The sequence below is a fragment of the Peromyscus maniculatus genome, chromosome 4 (genome assembly GCF_049852395.1).
Source record: "Peromyscus maniculatus bairdii isolate BWxNUB_F1_BW_parent chromosome 4, HU_Pman_BW_mat_3.1, whole genome shotgun sequence".
In the NCBI taxonomy this organism is placed as follows: Eukaryota; Metazoa; Chordata; class Mammalia; order Rodentia; family Cricetidae; genus Peromyscus; species Peromyscus maniculatus.
In genome coordinates, this window is record NC_134855.1 from 97,567,034 (window position 1) to 97,582,476 (window position 15,443).

At 41.2% G+C, this 15,443-nt stretch overlaps 1 protein-coding gene across 21 annotated transcripts in view; it reads left to right on the forward strand.

Moving 5' to 3' along the window:
• Positions 1 to 15,443, forward strand: part of Mga (MAX dimerization protein MGA) — an 82,228-nt gene that overhangs the window by 11,017 nt on the left and 55,768 nt on the right. For 11 of the 21 annotated variants that reach the window (XM_076570398.1, XM_016009510.3, XM_076570409.1 and 8 more), the window contains exons 1-2: positions 6,371 to 6,503; positions 13,171 to 14,274. In XM_076570398.1, coding sequence (XP_076426513.1) covers positions 13,238 to 14,274 — 1,037 coding nt within the window. In that variant the 5' untranslated portion in view covers positions 6,371 to 6,503; positions 13,171 to 13,237. Of the gene's footprint in view, positions 1 to 6,370; positions 7,143 to 13,170; positions 14,275 to 15,443 lie in introns of those variants that run through there. The other 10 variants (XM_076570399.1, XM_076570401.1, XM_076570414.1 and 7 more) reach the window with 6 other exon arrangements.

A 15,443-nucleotide genomic window follows, 5' to 3' on the forward strand; every position in this document is an offset into this window, starting at 1 on the left:
TCTCTGTGTAGCCCCCCATGTCCTGGAACTCACTCTGTAGACCAGGCTGACCTCAAACTCAGAGACCCACCTGCCTCTGCCTCCCGAATGCTGGGACTAAAGGCATGCGCCACCATTGCCCAGCTAGTTTTTCTTTTTTATAGCTCTAATAAATATTTAACAGTATAGAGTATTTGAATAGGTGAATTTATATCATGAGCTTCATGGACTTCGAGACATATTATATTGTGCAAATGCCCAGGCTCATTTCATAGGGAAGTAACCAATACATAATCTGCTTTCCTGTTTAATGAACTTGATAACCTTACCTTGTGTCAGTCTTTCTTGCTGCATTTATCTCTGATAAGTGTTTTATTCTTTTTAAGACAGAGGATCTCTCTATGTAGCTAAGGATGATCCTGAACTCCTGATCCTTTTGCCTTTACCCCCAAGTGCTAGCATTATAGACACATATCACTTTCCTAGACCATAGTTTATTCTTGTGTGTGTAAATGTGAACAAATACAATGAGAAATGTGTGTGAAATTTTCATAATGAAATGTATTGTTTTGTATGCTAATAACATTTTAAAGTCTTTTTGTTGGTTTTTTATTTGTTTGGTTTTTTGCTTTTGGTTTTTGAGATAGGGTCTCTACATAGACCTGGTTATCCTGGAACTCACTATGTAGACCAGGCTGGCCTCGAACCCACAGAGATCTGCCTCTGCTTCCTGAGTTCTGGGATTAAATGTGTGCACCACCATGTCTGGTATTTTAAAGTGTTTTTTTTTCTTTTAAAAATATTTCTATTTTATGTGCATGTAAGCATACTGAATGTCTTTAAGCATACTGTGTGCATGCCTGGTGCCTGCAGAGGTATACAGGACACCCTAGAACTGGCGTTGCAGACAGTTGTAAACTGCCATATGGGTGCTGGGAACTGAGTCCTGAGTCCTCTGCAAGAGCAACAGTGCTCTTAACAGCTGAGCCATCTTCCTAGCACCAATCTTCTTTCCCTACAAAGGTCTTTTATTTTATAGAGAAAATCCTGTTTCCAAATCTTGGATCACTTACTGTTTTTCTCTGTTGATTGATTTTGTAGGTGGTACACATAATGGTAGTTCATGACTCTGATCCTAGTGTCCGGGAGGACAAAACAGAGTAATCATGAGTTTGAGGTGAGCTTGGCTACATATAAGACCCTTTTTCAGAAAAAGAAAACACAGCTAAACACAAAACCCACTGGAAATCCTTAGACCCTGTACACTCTTTGTTTTCCTACTGTGCAAGCTAGAGTTTTGCGTTCATGTATTGACTCTTGAGGGTTCTTTTTCTTTTCTTTTTTCCGAGACAGGGTTTCTCTGTAGCTTTGGAACCTGTCCGGAACTCGCTCTGTAGACCAGGCTGGCCCTCAGACTCATAGATCCCACCTGCCTCTGCCCCCTTAAAGGCATGCACCACCACCATCTTGCTTTTAGTTAGCTCTTTTTTACAGCCCAGTACTATCTGCATAGGGCTGGTTCCTCCCACAGTGGTCTAGACCCTCTTATATCAATTAACCATCAAGACAGTTTTCCCCAGACAGGTCCACATGGCAATCTGATCTAGACAATCTCTCAAGACTCCTTTCTCAATGACTGTAGGTTGTGTCAATTTGATAACCAGAGCCAACAAAACAGTGATTTTATCTATCTTTTTTTACTCCCTGGATGCAGGGTCTCTTATATGTAGACCTAACTGGCTGGAACTCAATGTGTAGATCGGACTGTCCTCAAACTCACAAGATATCCACCTACATCTGCTTCCCTAGTTCTGGCATTAAAGGTGTGCTTAATCATATTTAGCTTCTTTATTTTTTAACCAAGTTGACCTAGAGCATGTTGTAGAATGAAAAGTGTTGTCCCCTATGTAATGCATTTTAAAATCTCAGCCAGTCATGGTGGTGCGACAATTTCAAAGCCAGTCTCAAAAACAAGAACAGGTGGGGAGGGGGAAGTTGGTGATGAAGATCAGATTGTAGAGTGCTTGCCTGGCACATGCACAAAGCCCTGGGTTTGATCCCCAATGCTACATACACTAGGTATGGTGGTTCAGGTTTGTAATTCTAGCACCTGGGAGGTAGAAGGTGGAGAGAAAGATCAGAAGTTTGAGGCCAGCTTGAGCTGGCTATGTGAGACATTGTCTGAAGGAAAACATTTTTTAGATAATGAATTATGCACTATATTTGAGTTGTTTAAATAGTATTTGTGTATTTCTACACCTTTCCTCTTTTAGCTTATTAGTTATTAGGTCTCTTAGTTATTCCCTGCCCTCCAGTGGTTATAGCACAGTTTATAATTTTAATAAAGTTATTATAAATCCCATTGTTTAGATTCTGCATTGTTGGTTACAGGATTCTCTTAGTGTTTTTTTTTTAAAGTTTTTATTACATTTTGTGTGTGTGTGTGTGTGTGTGTGTGTGTTGTGTGTGTGTGTGTGTGTAGGTGTGTGAATAAATGCCGTGGCATGGGTGTGGAGAGCAGAAGATAACTTGAGGGAATTTGTTCCCTAATGTGTAAGTCCTGGGGATCAAACTCAGGTCATCAGTCTTGGTGGCACGTGCCTTTACCCACTGAGTCATCTCACAAGTTAGTGTTTATTAACAGAATATTTAAAATCTTTTTTGGTTTACTTTTTAGACAAAACAAGGTTTCTCCCTCCTCTTTTGGGTCTGATGTCTGGAGCCCAACTTAAGCTTACAGGTAGCTTGACCTGCTTCTTCTAGTGCCATTTTGTGTTCTAAGTTATCTTAGATACGGAACAGCTTGGTGATTTACTCTGACCTTGGCTGTACTATCTTTCTATACTTTACCAAAGTATCAGTATAAAGGTTATTGAGTACCTCTTAGAGATTTCCCTGCCTCTGCCTTCTGAGTGCTGGGATTAAAGGCGTGTGCCACCACTGCCCAGCTCTTTATGTGGGTTGCCAGGGACTGAATTTAGGTCATCAGAGTTGGTGGCAGAAACTCCTATGTTGATTACTATAATCTTTTTTGGGAGGCAGTGGTGCACTTCATGTAAAATAAATACGGCTTGTTTCATGTATTTGCATAACTGTTCACTTGCTATATTCCATCCAGTCCTCTTCATTAGTAGGAAGTTTCTTTAATAAATGACATTTAAGAATGAATGAAAGAAGATTAGGGAAGACCCTCTTAGGTAAAATGTGAGAAACATGGTTCTGTGGCCTAAGGTATGAGGCAGTAGAAGGGAATACATTTAAAAGGTTTTTTTTTAAAAAGTATTGTGTGTGTATGATATGGGGTGGATGTGCATGCCACACCGTGCATGTGGAGTTCAGAGGACAACTTTATGAAGTTGACTCTTTCCATCAGGGGTGCTAATACTTTCTTCATAATAGTGAAGCCTTTTTTTCCTCTTAGGCAGGTTTCTTTCTTTTTTCAGGTTTTATTTTATGTGTATGAGTGTTTTGCCTGCATGTATGTCTGTGCACATGTGCCTGGTACCCATGGAGGCCAGAAGAGGATATCAGATCCTCTGGAGCTGGAGTTACAGACAATTCTGAGCTACTATGTGGGTGCTGAGAACCAGACCCAGGTCCTGTGCAAGAGGAGCTGATGTTTTTAATCACTGAGCCATCCCTCCAGCCCCTAGACACACTTTTCTTAAATCCCTAAAAGAAAATCAGTGGTTACAAGCATCGACACATAAAATCTGAAAAAAGTCATGCCACTGTAGAACTGAAAAACTACAATCTGAATAAATTGCTTAAGATACATCTTTTTGTGTTGAGTCTGTCTCTTAAATTATGCCAAGAGTTATAGTGTAGACATCTGAACAGTGAGTGAAATGACAGTATTTCCCTTTGTCCTCAACATATAAAAGGCACTTAAATATTTGTGTGTAGGGATGGATTAGGGAGGTAGCTCATTAAATAAAGCACTTGCCACACAAGTGTGAGCATTTGAGTTTGAAATTCTAGCATCCAACATAAAAAGCTGGGTGTGGTGGCCGAGGCTTGTAATCTCAGTGCTGGGGAAGCAATTTTCTTGCTTAAAAATTGCATGTATATAAAATAGATGAAATCTGTGTACATTCTAAGCAGATTCTTTATATTCTGTGCATTATTTTTTCCTCCCCAAATATTTAGTACAATTTTGAAAATTAAACCAAGGGAAAGATTGTGTTTGTGTGAATTAGGCTTGAATGAGCAAGGTAAACCACGAGAAACAAGTTGAAAATTCCAGTAAGATGAAGCCTGCATCAGCTTTAGTGATTAGGTTGACATTGTGCTATATTCAAGGCAGTCCTGGTTTGGCATTTTGAAACTTTTGTTCTAAGGATTTCTTCTTTTTCTACCCCTCTTCACCCCAATTTCACCGTGAAATGCATATGGTTGTAGCTTTTAGATTTTTAATGCTGGAGACTGAGCTCAGGGCTTTGTGTATGTGCTTTTGCAAGTACTCTGCTGCTGCGCTGTATTTCTCCTCCTTCCTTTCTTCTAGAGATAGGTAGTTTATGCTGACCTGGAACTTACTTTATAGCTTTGGCTTGTTTTGTTTGTCAGCAGTGGAGGTCTGCAAGAAGCTCTAGAAATGGTGGGGAGGTCTTCAGAGAAGACAAAGAGAAAGCTCAGAATGTTAGAGCAAACACATAGAATTTTGGTAAAGAGATAGAAGTTATGCTCAGAAAACCAGCAAGTCTTAGCAGTGGAAATCAGTAAGCAGTTGGTGAAAGTTGTTGAAGTGTGGCACTTCATGTTTGCCTGGAGTAAGGAAAGAGCACCAAAGAGCACTTCCATCACCCTCTTCATGCAAGCTGTTTGCACAGACTGTCCAATTAGAGGTTATTGGTTGTCTTTTTGGAGGTGCTATGAAGTCATTCATACTTTAGGGGCAGACATTTTAATACTAAATAAACTCTAATTTTAGTCTCAGAAAACGGAGTTTTTGAGGAGGCATTACAACCCTTGAGAAGGCATCTTGGTTTTTGTAGGAAAGGTTCTTGGAGTCAAAGAAGAGGAACATGTTAAAGAAACGGTTGATTTTTTTCAGTTCTGCCTAAGATCTTGAATGGTCTTTCCAAATCATGGGTTTCAGAATGATTTCAGAAGTCTGTAAACTTTAGTTCTGGGCTTGATTAGAATAGGCAATTTCTGTCTATGTATTACATGTCTTTTCAGGAAGAGCTAAGTGAAAAGAAGCAAGTCAGATCAATCCTCTTGGTTCCATCCTTACAATCTTGTTTTTCTTCACAAGTGTTTGTATTGTCAGAATGAGTTTTCCTGTTATCTCCCAATTCTTCAGAGAGTGAAAAGTTTGGGAATGTGGACTGCAGTTTGTCTTTCTATTCAATTCTTTGTACCCTTTTCACTTTAAACATTATTACCTGGTGGATTAGCATGAAAGTAGTTAGTAGAGAAAGAAAACTAAAATTTTTGATGTTTGGTTGAGAAATACTGTTCTTTGACCCAGTTTTGCAACTGCCTGATATACTTGTTGGTTAATGTTTTCTTTGCATTTTAAAACTTCAGTGCCTTGAAGAAACAAAAAATACCAATGATCAAGATTAAGGCACTGAATCTTAAAGTTCTCAGGCAAATTTCTTGACCACTTTTTTGTAGACATCTTTCATCTTGGTATCGGGCAGTTTCTAGTGGCAGCTCTTCTTCCTTTAGCGAACTTCTTTCCTTTATTCGGCAGGCTGTGCTGTGCTAGCACTGGAACTCACTATGGGATTCAGGTTGGCCTCAAGCTCGCAGCAATCCTCCTTGCCTCAGCCTCAGTGTTGGGATTACAGGCGTGGGTAAGGTTCCATTCTCGGCTCTCAGGGAGGCTTTCTCTTATTTTCCTAGTGTTCTTTGTTGGTGAATATTGGAAAATTGCTTACTCTTCTCTTTCATGGTGTTTGCTTCAAGGTTTTCCAGTGCTCTGACGCTTTCCAACCCCACAGCACTTTGTACAGGAGATCCTCAGATTCTTTTGATGGACTTGTGAAGAGGGGGGTGGTGGTCCACGAAGCCTTGTGTGGGTGGGGCTGGGTACGGCAGGGCGGGGCCATTGAGGGTCCCCTGGGAAAGGTCGAAAAGTCTAGTTGAGAAAGACCCGGTGGGCTGTGGTTTCAGAATTTGCACGAAGGCTTCGAGTACAAGGTTGAGGGTATTGGGTACCTCTCTCCTGCCTCGCCTTTCTTGATTCTGGAAGTTTCAGTAGCCCTTTCTAGGTTGCTAAGACGCGAAAAGGCTGCGGCTGCGGCTCCGGGGGCGGATCCCAAGGGTCTTGACGCTGCTCCGGGCCGTTTGGCCTCCTGATGTTGGGGGAGGGGTGAAGAGGTGCTGCTCGCGCCTCCCTTTGCGCCTGCGCGGCGGGCTCTAAGCGGGTAGGAGCGCGTGCGCGGTGACGTGGACGTCCGGTGCGTGCGCAAGCTCTTCAGCTGAAGCGGACACAAGGTGTGCGAACCCTTCAGATTAACCCGCCCCTAGAGGGATATGAAGGACTCGGGGTGAGGCCGACCACGCCCCGCACGGTAACTCTCGGTCCGGGGTGGAGGGCTTCGCTTCTGTAGTGGCCCGATTGGAGTTTTTTGAGAGTTTAAACCACTTGTGTATTTGAACGGCTTGACCAGCGTTCCGCAGAGAGAGCTTCGCACGCCTGGGCCTGGCTGGGCCTTGCGCGGTGCAGCCTTTGGTCCCTGAGAGTTGCGCACGTCATCTCGCGCTCCTCCCCGGCCTTACTTCCGTGTCTCTCCGAGAACTAACTAGCAACATCGACGCCGGAGACCGTGGCCACGAGGCGGGCGGGGTGAGAAGTGCTCATGGCATGGCCCTACCCTCGCGTGCGTGGGGTGTTGAACAGCATGGCACGTTCCGCGTGACGTTTCTAGCCTGCTGTAGGTCTAAAGCTGTGCTGAATAGGCACAGGTTTTACAGTTCAGCTCTGGGGGTTTCAACTCTCCCAGGGAAACAACCAACGTCAGTTTTTCTAAGGAACTGGATCCAGTGTTTTGACACCTATACAAACGTCCCCCAGCGTGTAATTTCTGGTCAAATGAAGGCAAGGCCACGAATTGAATGGGGAGGGGCGGTGAGTGAGTTGAACGGGAGCGAGAACTTTGTAAACAAAGGACCGGTGATTTTTAAGTGCAAATCGAAGGCGGAGAAAACAGGTGGGGAAAAGCAGGTGTTGTTTTCTTTTTTTCTTTGTGGGAAGCCTTGACTGGTTTTGTTCATAGGACTTCCCCTTTCTGTTGAATTTTCAAGTAGGTTCTGGCTTGAGCGTAAGGTGAGCAAGGGTATTAGTAAGCTTACCACTACTAAATTGGGGAATCTGTGTTCGAAGATTATTTAGAGAATTTGGGAGTCTTTTTTCGAACTGGTGAAATTATTGGCAGAGTGTATTGCTGTGAAGTTTTTTGCCTTCACTTACGTTCCCCCGGAATGTCCCTTTGGCAAAAGGATGGAAGCAGGGAAGGGTGGAGAGTGTCTGAAAAGAAGAGTGGCTTGATTGGCAGAACGGGAAAATCTCCGTCCGAGGGAGACCCACTCTTGTTCACCGCCGGATCCGACACGTGGATCTTGAGACGTTCGAGCCCACTTATGCTCAGCCTGTGCGTGTTGAGCTTGCCAACCTTGAGTGGCCGAGTGCCTAGTAATCTCTGCCTGGCCTGCTTTCCTTTCGGGCACGACGCCGCAGCAAGGCTGCAGTTAAGGTGCAGGCGAGTGGCGTGACGGCTGCTGGGAAATGGGCCGGCGGGGTGGCTCCTGTGTAGTCTCCAAGGTAACCGAAAGCAGCTGAACAGCTCTGGGATCACAGGGTTCTGCCTGGCTGCACGTGATCCTTGGGACTCTACAGTAGAAGAGTTTCCTTTGCAACATCTTTTTCACGTTGTTTCTGGCTAGTTGTCTTCTGTAGTTGAAAAGCAGAATAACTGGGGCCTTTTGTTTTTATTTTTTAAACACAGGTAATGAGTTGGGTCCCCTTAACTGCAACATAAAAGAAATTTAGTTCTCTTAGTGCTTTAGCATATTTATTTCAGATGTTTCTTTCCGTTTCTGCTGTGAAGGTTAGTTTTTCAGATTCTACTTAGTAACTTGTAGGCACCTAAAAGCTTACTAGCCTAAATTGTTTCGGATTGATACCTAGGAATGGGAATACTTAATAAAATTTGAGTTTCAAAATGCGATTTAAGGAACAAACATCGTAGTGAACCTGTCATACAGTAATACAGTAATTTAATTTATTATTTGAAAGGGTATGGTTAGCATGGGCAACATTCAGAATGTGTTTTGTGTTTTAAAAGTAATTGAAATTTGTGTTTTAAAAGTAATATATTGACTTGGAATTTTGACTTGATGTAGTTGAATTTTCTTGACACCGTATGTAAATCATTAAATTGCTACATAGTATGTTTTGTGGATTGTATCAGGGTCACCATTATAGTAAAAATTGACCAAAGACCACTGGAAGAAAAAAAAAATGGTACTCTTGAGTTTGTTACAATTGATGCAATTTGCTATGCTGTTTTAAATCATATTCCTTAGAGATTGTGTGTATATGTAGTGAGGGGACCTCAAGAATCACCAAGGATTTGTCCTTGTACAACTAAACTTACTTTAGGCCCTTTCTAACTTACTTTAATCTACGTAAATGCTTGATGAGGAAAGGCTGAAGTAAACATTTTTGAGTTTTAAAATGTAAGTAGACCAGGCTAGCCTAAAACTCACAGAGACTCTCCTGCCTCTGTCTCCCCAGTGCTGAAATTAAAGATAAGCACCACCAGTCTGCATCCTTTGTTAAAACTTTAAGAGAGCAAGATACAGAGTATTCCAGTATTGCTGGAAAGGAATTTTTTTTTTCTTTTCTGGAGTAGCCTCGCATCTCTGAAGTACATTTGATTTTTGCAATGGACATTTATGGTTATCTTAGCCTGTAGAGTCGTTTTTGTATGTGTGAAACAGCATATTCACCAACTGAGGAACCGTAGATGAGAAAAACCAAACGTAGGGCTGGGGATACATGTAGTTCAGGGGTATTCCACTTGCGTATCATGTGAATCCCTGGCTAGGTTCAGTTACCAGCACTACTGGGGCGGGTGGGGGGGGGGATCCTGTTTTAAATTGTAGCCATTGTATCTCAAGTTCCTGAGAGTTTGACACCATAAATTGGCTCTTTGATTTATGTATTTTGGTTAACTGATGGAATAAATTGATAGGTTTAGTTTTTTTTTTTAAAAAAAGACTTTGTGCAAGCCTGCAAGTTTTGACTTTTCCTGTTTTTCATGCATATTTATACATTTTTTTTTAAATGCCTGTATACAAAGTTGAAATAAAGCAATTTGATTTTTTTTTCTTTGCTGGAGAGATGGGGCAGGTCTTACAGGCTGGCCTTGAACTTGCTAAGTAGAGTGTCATTGAACTTCTGATTTTCTTGCCTAATTTTTTTTTTTTTAAATATGGTACTTGGGTATTGGCTTTGTGTATGCAAAACAAGAAGCACTCTGCTGACTGAGCTACATCTCCTCCCCAGTTTGAGTTTTCAGTTTTAACTTTGTTTAGGCAAAGGAAAAACCAAACATTGTATATTTCTACTATGGTGTTTAACTTTTGGTGAGTTCTCTAAGCTTAAACATATATTACAGTCACCAGGTGACTTGTGAAGTTGTTTTTGTTTTGTAAATGTGTGATAGGTATAAGTATATTAGTTTTTAGAAAGCTAGTTATTTTTATGGATAAAATCTTAAGGCAGTTCTAGAGAATAATTATTTTAAATCTTACCTATCTTAGGCCCTGGGTTTAATTCCCAGCACTGCACAGTAAACATCCACATACTTCAGTCTCTTGAATTCCAGGACTCCATAGCCCAATGTATTCCTGAAGAATGCATTCCAGGTCAACCTGTCTAACAGTGAGACCTTGTCTTAAAACAAACAAAGGAACAAACAGAGATTAAACAAAAACTACTCCAAGCCAGAGGAGCTTATCTCTGCTCACGTATATTAGTGCTTTAATATTAAGAACTCGACCCTCCAGCTGGGCGGTGGTGGTGGCGGCGGCGCATGCCTTTAATCCCAGCACTCAGGAGGCAGAGGCAGGTGGATCTCTGAGTTCAAGGCCAGCTTGGTCTACAGAGCGAGTTCCAGGATTGGCTCCAAAGCTACACAGAGAAACCCTGTCTTGAAACCCCCCCCAAAAAAAAGAACTAGACCCCCTTCTTCTAAGCCCCTTGAGGTGGAAGTGGCCAGGCCCTGCTCCGATGACCCCCAACGGAACATCATAACAGGACCTGGCCCCTTGAGATGGAGGAGACCAGGCTTTGCCCCACAGAGTAAAAAGCCCAAGATCAGGCCACCCTGGAAAGCTCCACCCCTAGGAAATCCTATATAAAGCATGCCTCCAGCTCAATTCTTTGTTGCTGCTTGCTGGAGCAGAGGCAGCCGCCCTCCTGATTTTTCTCAATAAATCTCTTGTATGAGGTTTGTTGTTTGGTGTGTGATATACTACTTTAGCTCCTGACTGCCAGGATATCTTTTCCCTTCAAAGCTGTAACACACATCCCACAGCCCCCTTTTATCTCAGTCTCAACTCATGGCAATCCTCTTGCCTCAGCAGCCTTCTGATGGCAGAGATTATGGGTGTGAGCCCTCAAGCCTGGCTATTTACAACTTTCTTTTTCTTTTTTTAGACAGGGTCTATTTAGTCTTGGGTTTCTTGGAACTCTCTATGCAGATCAGGAAGAGCTCTGCTTTCAAGTTCTGAGGTTAAAGCATGTGCCACCATGCCCTGTTGCTAGTGACTTTTGAGCCATACTTCACCTAACATAAAATGTACAGTTTAAATGTGCACCAGGGCCTGGAGAAAAGGCTCAGTAGATAAGGCACTTACATGTGAGAACTGGAGTTCCTGTCTCCAGTACCCACATAAAAAGCAGGTGGGCATAATAGCCTAATTGTAATCCCAGCTTGAGTGAGGCCAGGATTTTATCCTTCTGGAACAGTGGTTCTCAGTCTTTCTAATGCTATGACCCTTTAATTTCCTTATGTTGTGGTGACCCCCAGCCGAATAACTTCATAATGGTAAGTTTGCTAATGTTATAAATTGTAATTTAAATATCTGTGTTTTCTGATGGTCTTAGGCAACTCCACAGGGGTTGTGACCCACAGGTTGAGAATTACTGCTGTAGAACTAGCTGGATATGATATTTATTTATTTATGAAGTCCTGTCAGTGCCATATAAAGAACGAATTCTGGGATTGTGTATATAGTGTATATAGTCATCAGTGTTAGAGCACTTTCTGAGTATACTTGATGCCCTGGGTTCAACTCCCAGCACTGCTAATAATAAAGTTAATTCTGCAGTTTCTGTTTGGAATGAAAGTGAAAATTAATTTTTTATCTATTCTCAAAGAACTTGATGTAAATGAATCTTTTTGTAAATTATTTCATAAGTACCAGAATACTTTTTTAAAATGAAAATTATCTCATTTTATGCTTTTATATATTTTTCCCTCTCATTCTCCTCTCTCCTTTTTAGTTTTTGTTTTGGTGACTTCCCCCCCCCCCCAGGTTTATTTATTTATTATGTATGCTGTGCTCTGCCTGCGTGTGTCCTTGCAGGCCAGAAGAGGGCACCAGATCCCATTACAGATGGTTGTGAGCCACCATGTGGTTGCTGGGAATTGAACTCAGGACCTCTGGAAGAGCAGTCAGTGCTCTTAACCACCGAGCCATCTCTCCAGCCCTAGTTTTTGTTGTTTTTGCTTTTTTGAGACAGGATCTCACATAGTCCAGGATGACTTTGAACTTCTGATTCTCTTACATCCATCTCCCTAGTGCTAGGATTATGCTAGGATTATAAGCATGTGCTAGGCCACTATGCTCAATTTATATGGAGCTGGGGATCAAAGCCAGGCCTTTTAGTTGGTTTAATAGGTGAGTACTGTACCAACTGAACTACAACTCCCTTTATCCCCTTTTCTGAAGTAGTACGAAGTTTTATTAGAAAGCAGAACGGAAGTTTAAGCTAAATATCTGCCCAAGGGAACAGCCATCTTCTGTATCCAAGAGCTTCTCTGACTGTAGCCCAAACTGGCCTTCAGCTTAAGTCATCTTTCTCCCTTAGCCTTCTAAATGCCAGGATATCATGAGAACTACACCAGTTTATATAGTTTTTCTAAAATGAATGCATAATTTTACTGTGTATAAGATTACAGTGTTGTTACTAATTTTTTGAGAGATAGAATGAGTAATTTTTAACTAGTTAGATTAAAATTAGTTTACAAAAATGATAGAAATGGTTAGGATAATCCCAGTGCTTGAGAGGCAGACAGAGGGGAACTGCTGTAAGTTTGAGGCTAGCCTGTTCTCTGACTCTTGTCTCAAGAACTCCTACCACATTTTTTTTTTTAAAGAATGATTAGGTATTCCAGAATGAACACCCTTATAGTGATTGAAAGAAGGATATAAGCAGTGTCTTAAGAGAATTAGGAATATTTTTTGGATAACACAATCAGTTGTATTTTTCCTTTTTTGAGACAGGATCTCATGTGTTCCAGGGTGATCTTGAACTCCCTTGAACTTCTTTTTAATTATTTATTTTTTTTGGCAATTTCATACTTGCATATAATGGATTTTAAGTCATTTTACCCCTACTCCTCATTACCTTCATTTCTTCCTTCTCTAGTTGAAACATGTTTTCTCAAGTCATCCTCCTACATTAATGTTCTCTTTTTTGTAATTCAGTGAGTTTAAAGTTTTAAAATAAATGATTATTTTGTGCTTGTGTGGGTCTGCATACCTCCTGATGAACGTGGAGGTCAAAGGACAACTTTTGGAATCTATTTTCTCTATTCACGTAAGGTTCAGGGATTGAACTCTGATCTACAGGCTTGTCTGACCAGTACCTTTTCCTGCTGAGCCATCTCACTGACCTCCACTGAGTTTAAGTAGATTGGGTTGGGGGTTATTCACTGGAGCATGGGCTTTGAACTTGTGCTCTTTCTCTCTCCATCTCCCAAGTGCTAAGAGTACAGGCCTACACCACCACTCCTGGTTTTTGCATTGCTGGAAATGGAACCCAGGGCTTCATGAGTGCTAGGCAAATGTCTACCAGATGAGCTACAGTTCAGCCATAACAGTTGTATTTTTGTTTGCATAAATCTGAGTTGATTAAAGTTTTCTTCTGTTTTTTGTTTTTAGGGTGAGAAGGCAGTTGTGACTATGTGTTGACTACGGTTTTCTTACTACTGAAATTCTCACTGGAATCATGGAAGAGAAACAGCAAATTCTATTGGCTAATCAAGATGGTGGGACAGTGACAGGAGCAGCACCTACCTTCTTTGTCATCCTGAAACAGCCAGGAAATGGCAAAACTGATCAAGGAATTTTGGTTACTAATCGAGATGCCTGTGCTTTGTCGAGTAGGGTATCATCACCAGGAAAATCTAAAGGGAAGATTTGCCTTCCAGCGGATTGTACTGTGGGAAGAATCACTGTTACCCTTGATAACAATAGTATGTGGAATGAGTTCCATAATCGAAGTACAGAGATGATTCTGACTAAGCAGGGAAGACGTATGTTTCCTTATTGTCGCTATTGGATAACAGGCTTAGATTCAAATTTAAAGTATATCCTTGTGATGGACATCTCTCCTGTGGATAACCATCGTTATAAGTGGAATGGTCGTTGGTGGGAACCCAGTGGGAAGGCTGAACCCCATATTTTGGGGAGAGTTTTTATTCATCCAGAATCTCCTTCCACAGGTCATTATTGGATGCATCAACCAGTATCTTTCTATAAACTCAAACTTACCAACAATACACTGGACCAGGAAGGGCATATTATCTTGCACTCTATGCATCGTTACCTGCCAAGGCTTCATTTGGTGCCTGCAGAAAAGGCCACAGAAGTGATACAATTAAATGGCCCTGGTGTTCATACTTTTACTTTCCCCCAGACTGAATTCTTTGCAGTAACAGCTTATCAAAACATTCAGATTACCCAGTTGAAAATAGATTATAATCCATTTGCCAAAGGCTTTCGGGATGATGGGTTAAGCAGTAAACCCCAGAGAGATGGAAAACAAAGGAATAGCTCTGATCAAGAAGGGAATAGTGTTCGTCTTACTGAAGGTGAGGGATCAGAGATACATTCAGGCGATTTTGATCCTGTGTTAAGGAGTCATGAAACATCAGGCCTTGCTTTGGAGAAGCCACCCCATAATGTAAAACAAGACTTTCTTGGTTTTATTAGTACTGATGCAGCACTTGAAGTTCCTCAACTGAAGCATGAAATTTCTGAAAGGTAAGTCATAGTTTCTCTTCTTACATTTATTTATTAATTTATTTATTTGTTTACTTACTTATTTTGTGTGTGGGAGGGTCAAAGGACAACTTTAGGGAGTTGGTGTTCACTTTTACATTATTGTGGGTCTGGGATATCAAACTCAGGTCATTTGGCTTGATGACGACCACCATTACCCACTGATCATCTTTCCAGTTGGGTAATGGTTTTTCCTATTCTTAGAGATAAAAAGAAGATTGAGATGGGCCAGATTTTGGAGTTAATTCATTGGTTTTGTGGAATGCAGTAGATGTTGATAGCAGTTACTATAAAGCAAACCACACCTGCTTTTAATTCTTTGATATGTCAAGTTATTTTTCTGTAAGGAATATCCACTGGATTCAGGGTATAGCCAGATTGGATAATTAATCAAAAATAAGGAACTTTTATTTATTTGTGGCTTGTTTCTTGTTAACACATGTAGACAATTCATTATTGTGAAAAAGGGAAAAACTAAATTATAACTGAAACAGTTTATCCAATTAAAGTATAAGATGTACTCATAAGCTGAATTTACTGCCCTAAGGTCATCCTTTACTTCTTTTTCCTAGAAGAACTTCAGTGTTTTAGCTGTTCTTGTTTTTGCCTCTGTCTAAAGCATAAGACTAATGTCAACTACTAGTTTTTCCCACCATTTTGTTTGTGTGTGTTTATGTGTTTATGGATGCGTGCGGATGGGGCCACGTGAAGGCCCAATGGTGATGTTGACTCTTACTTATTCATTGAGTCAAGGTCTCTTAGTCAAATGCAAAGCTTGTCACTGTGGCTGGTCTTGCTAGCCACCTGGCTTTGGGGTCTTATCTCTGCCTACCTAGGGTGGAATTAAGGGCTGGCTACTATTCCTACCTGGCATTTTTATGGGTTCTGAGGTTCCAAACATTGGTCTTCATACTTACTTGCACAGCTCTATTTTAATCATTGCGTGAGCCATCTACCCAGTCCCCAATTCCTATTTTAATCACTGAATGAGTCATCTACCCAGCCCCCAATTATCAATTTTACATTTCTCTTCTTTCCTTCTCTGTCTTCAGTTGTGGGGATTGAAGTTAAAGTCTTATGCATGTTAGGCAGATATTCCACCAACTCACATACTACCCATTTTGTTTTATGATTGTATTGGGGACTGACCA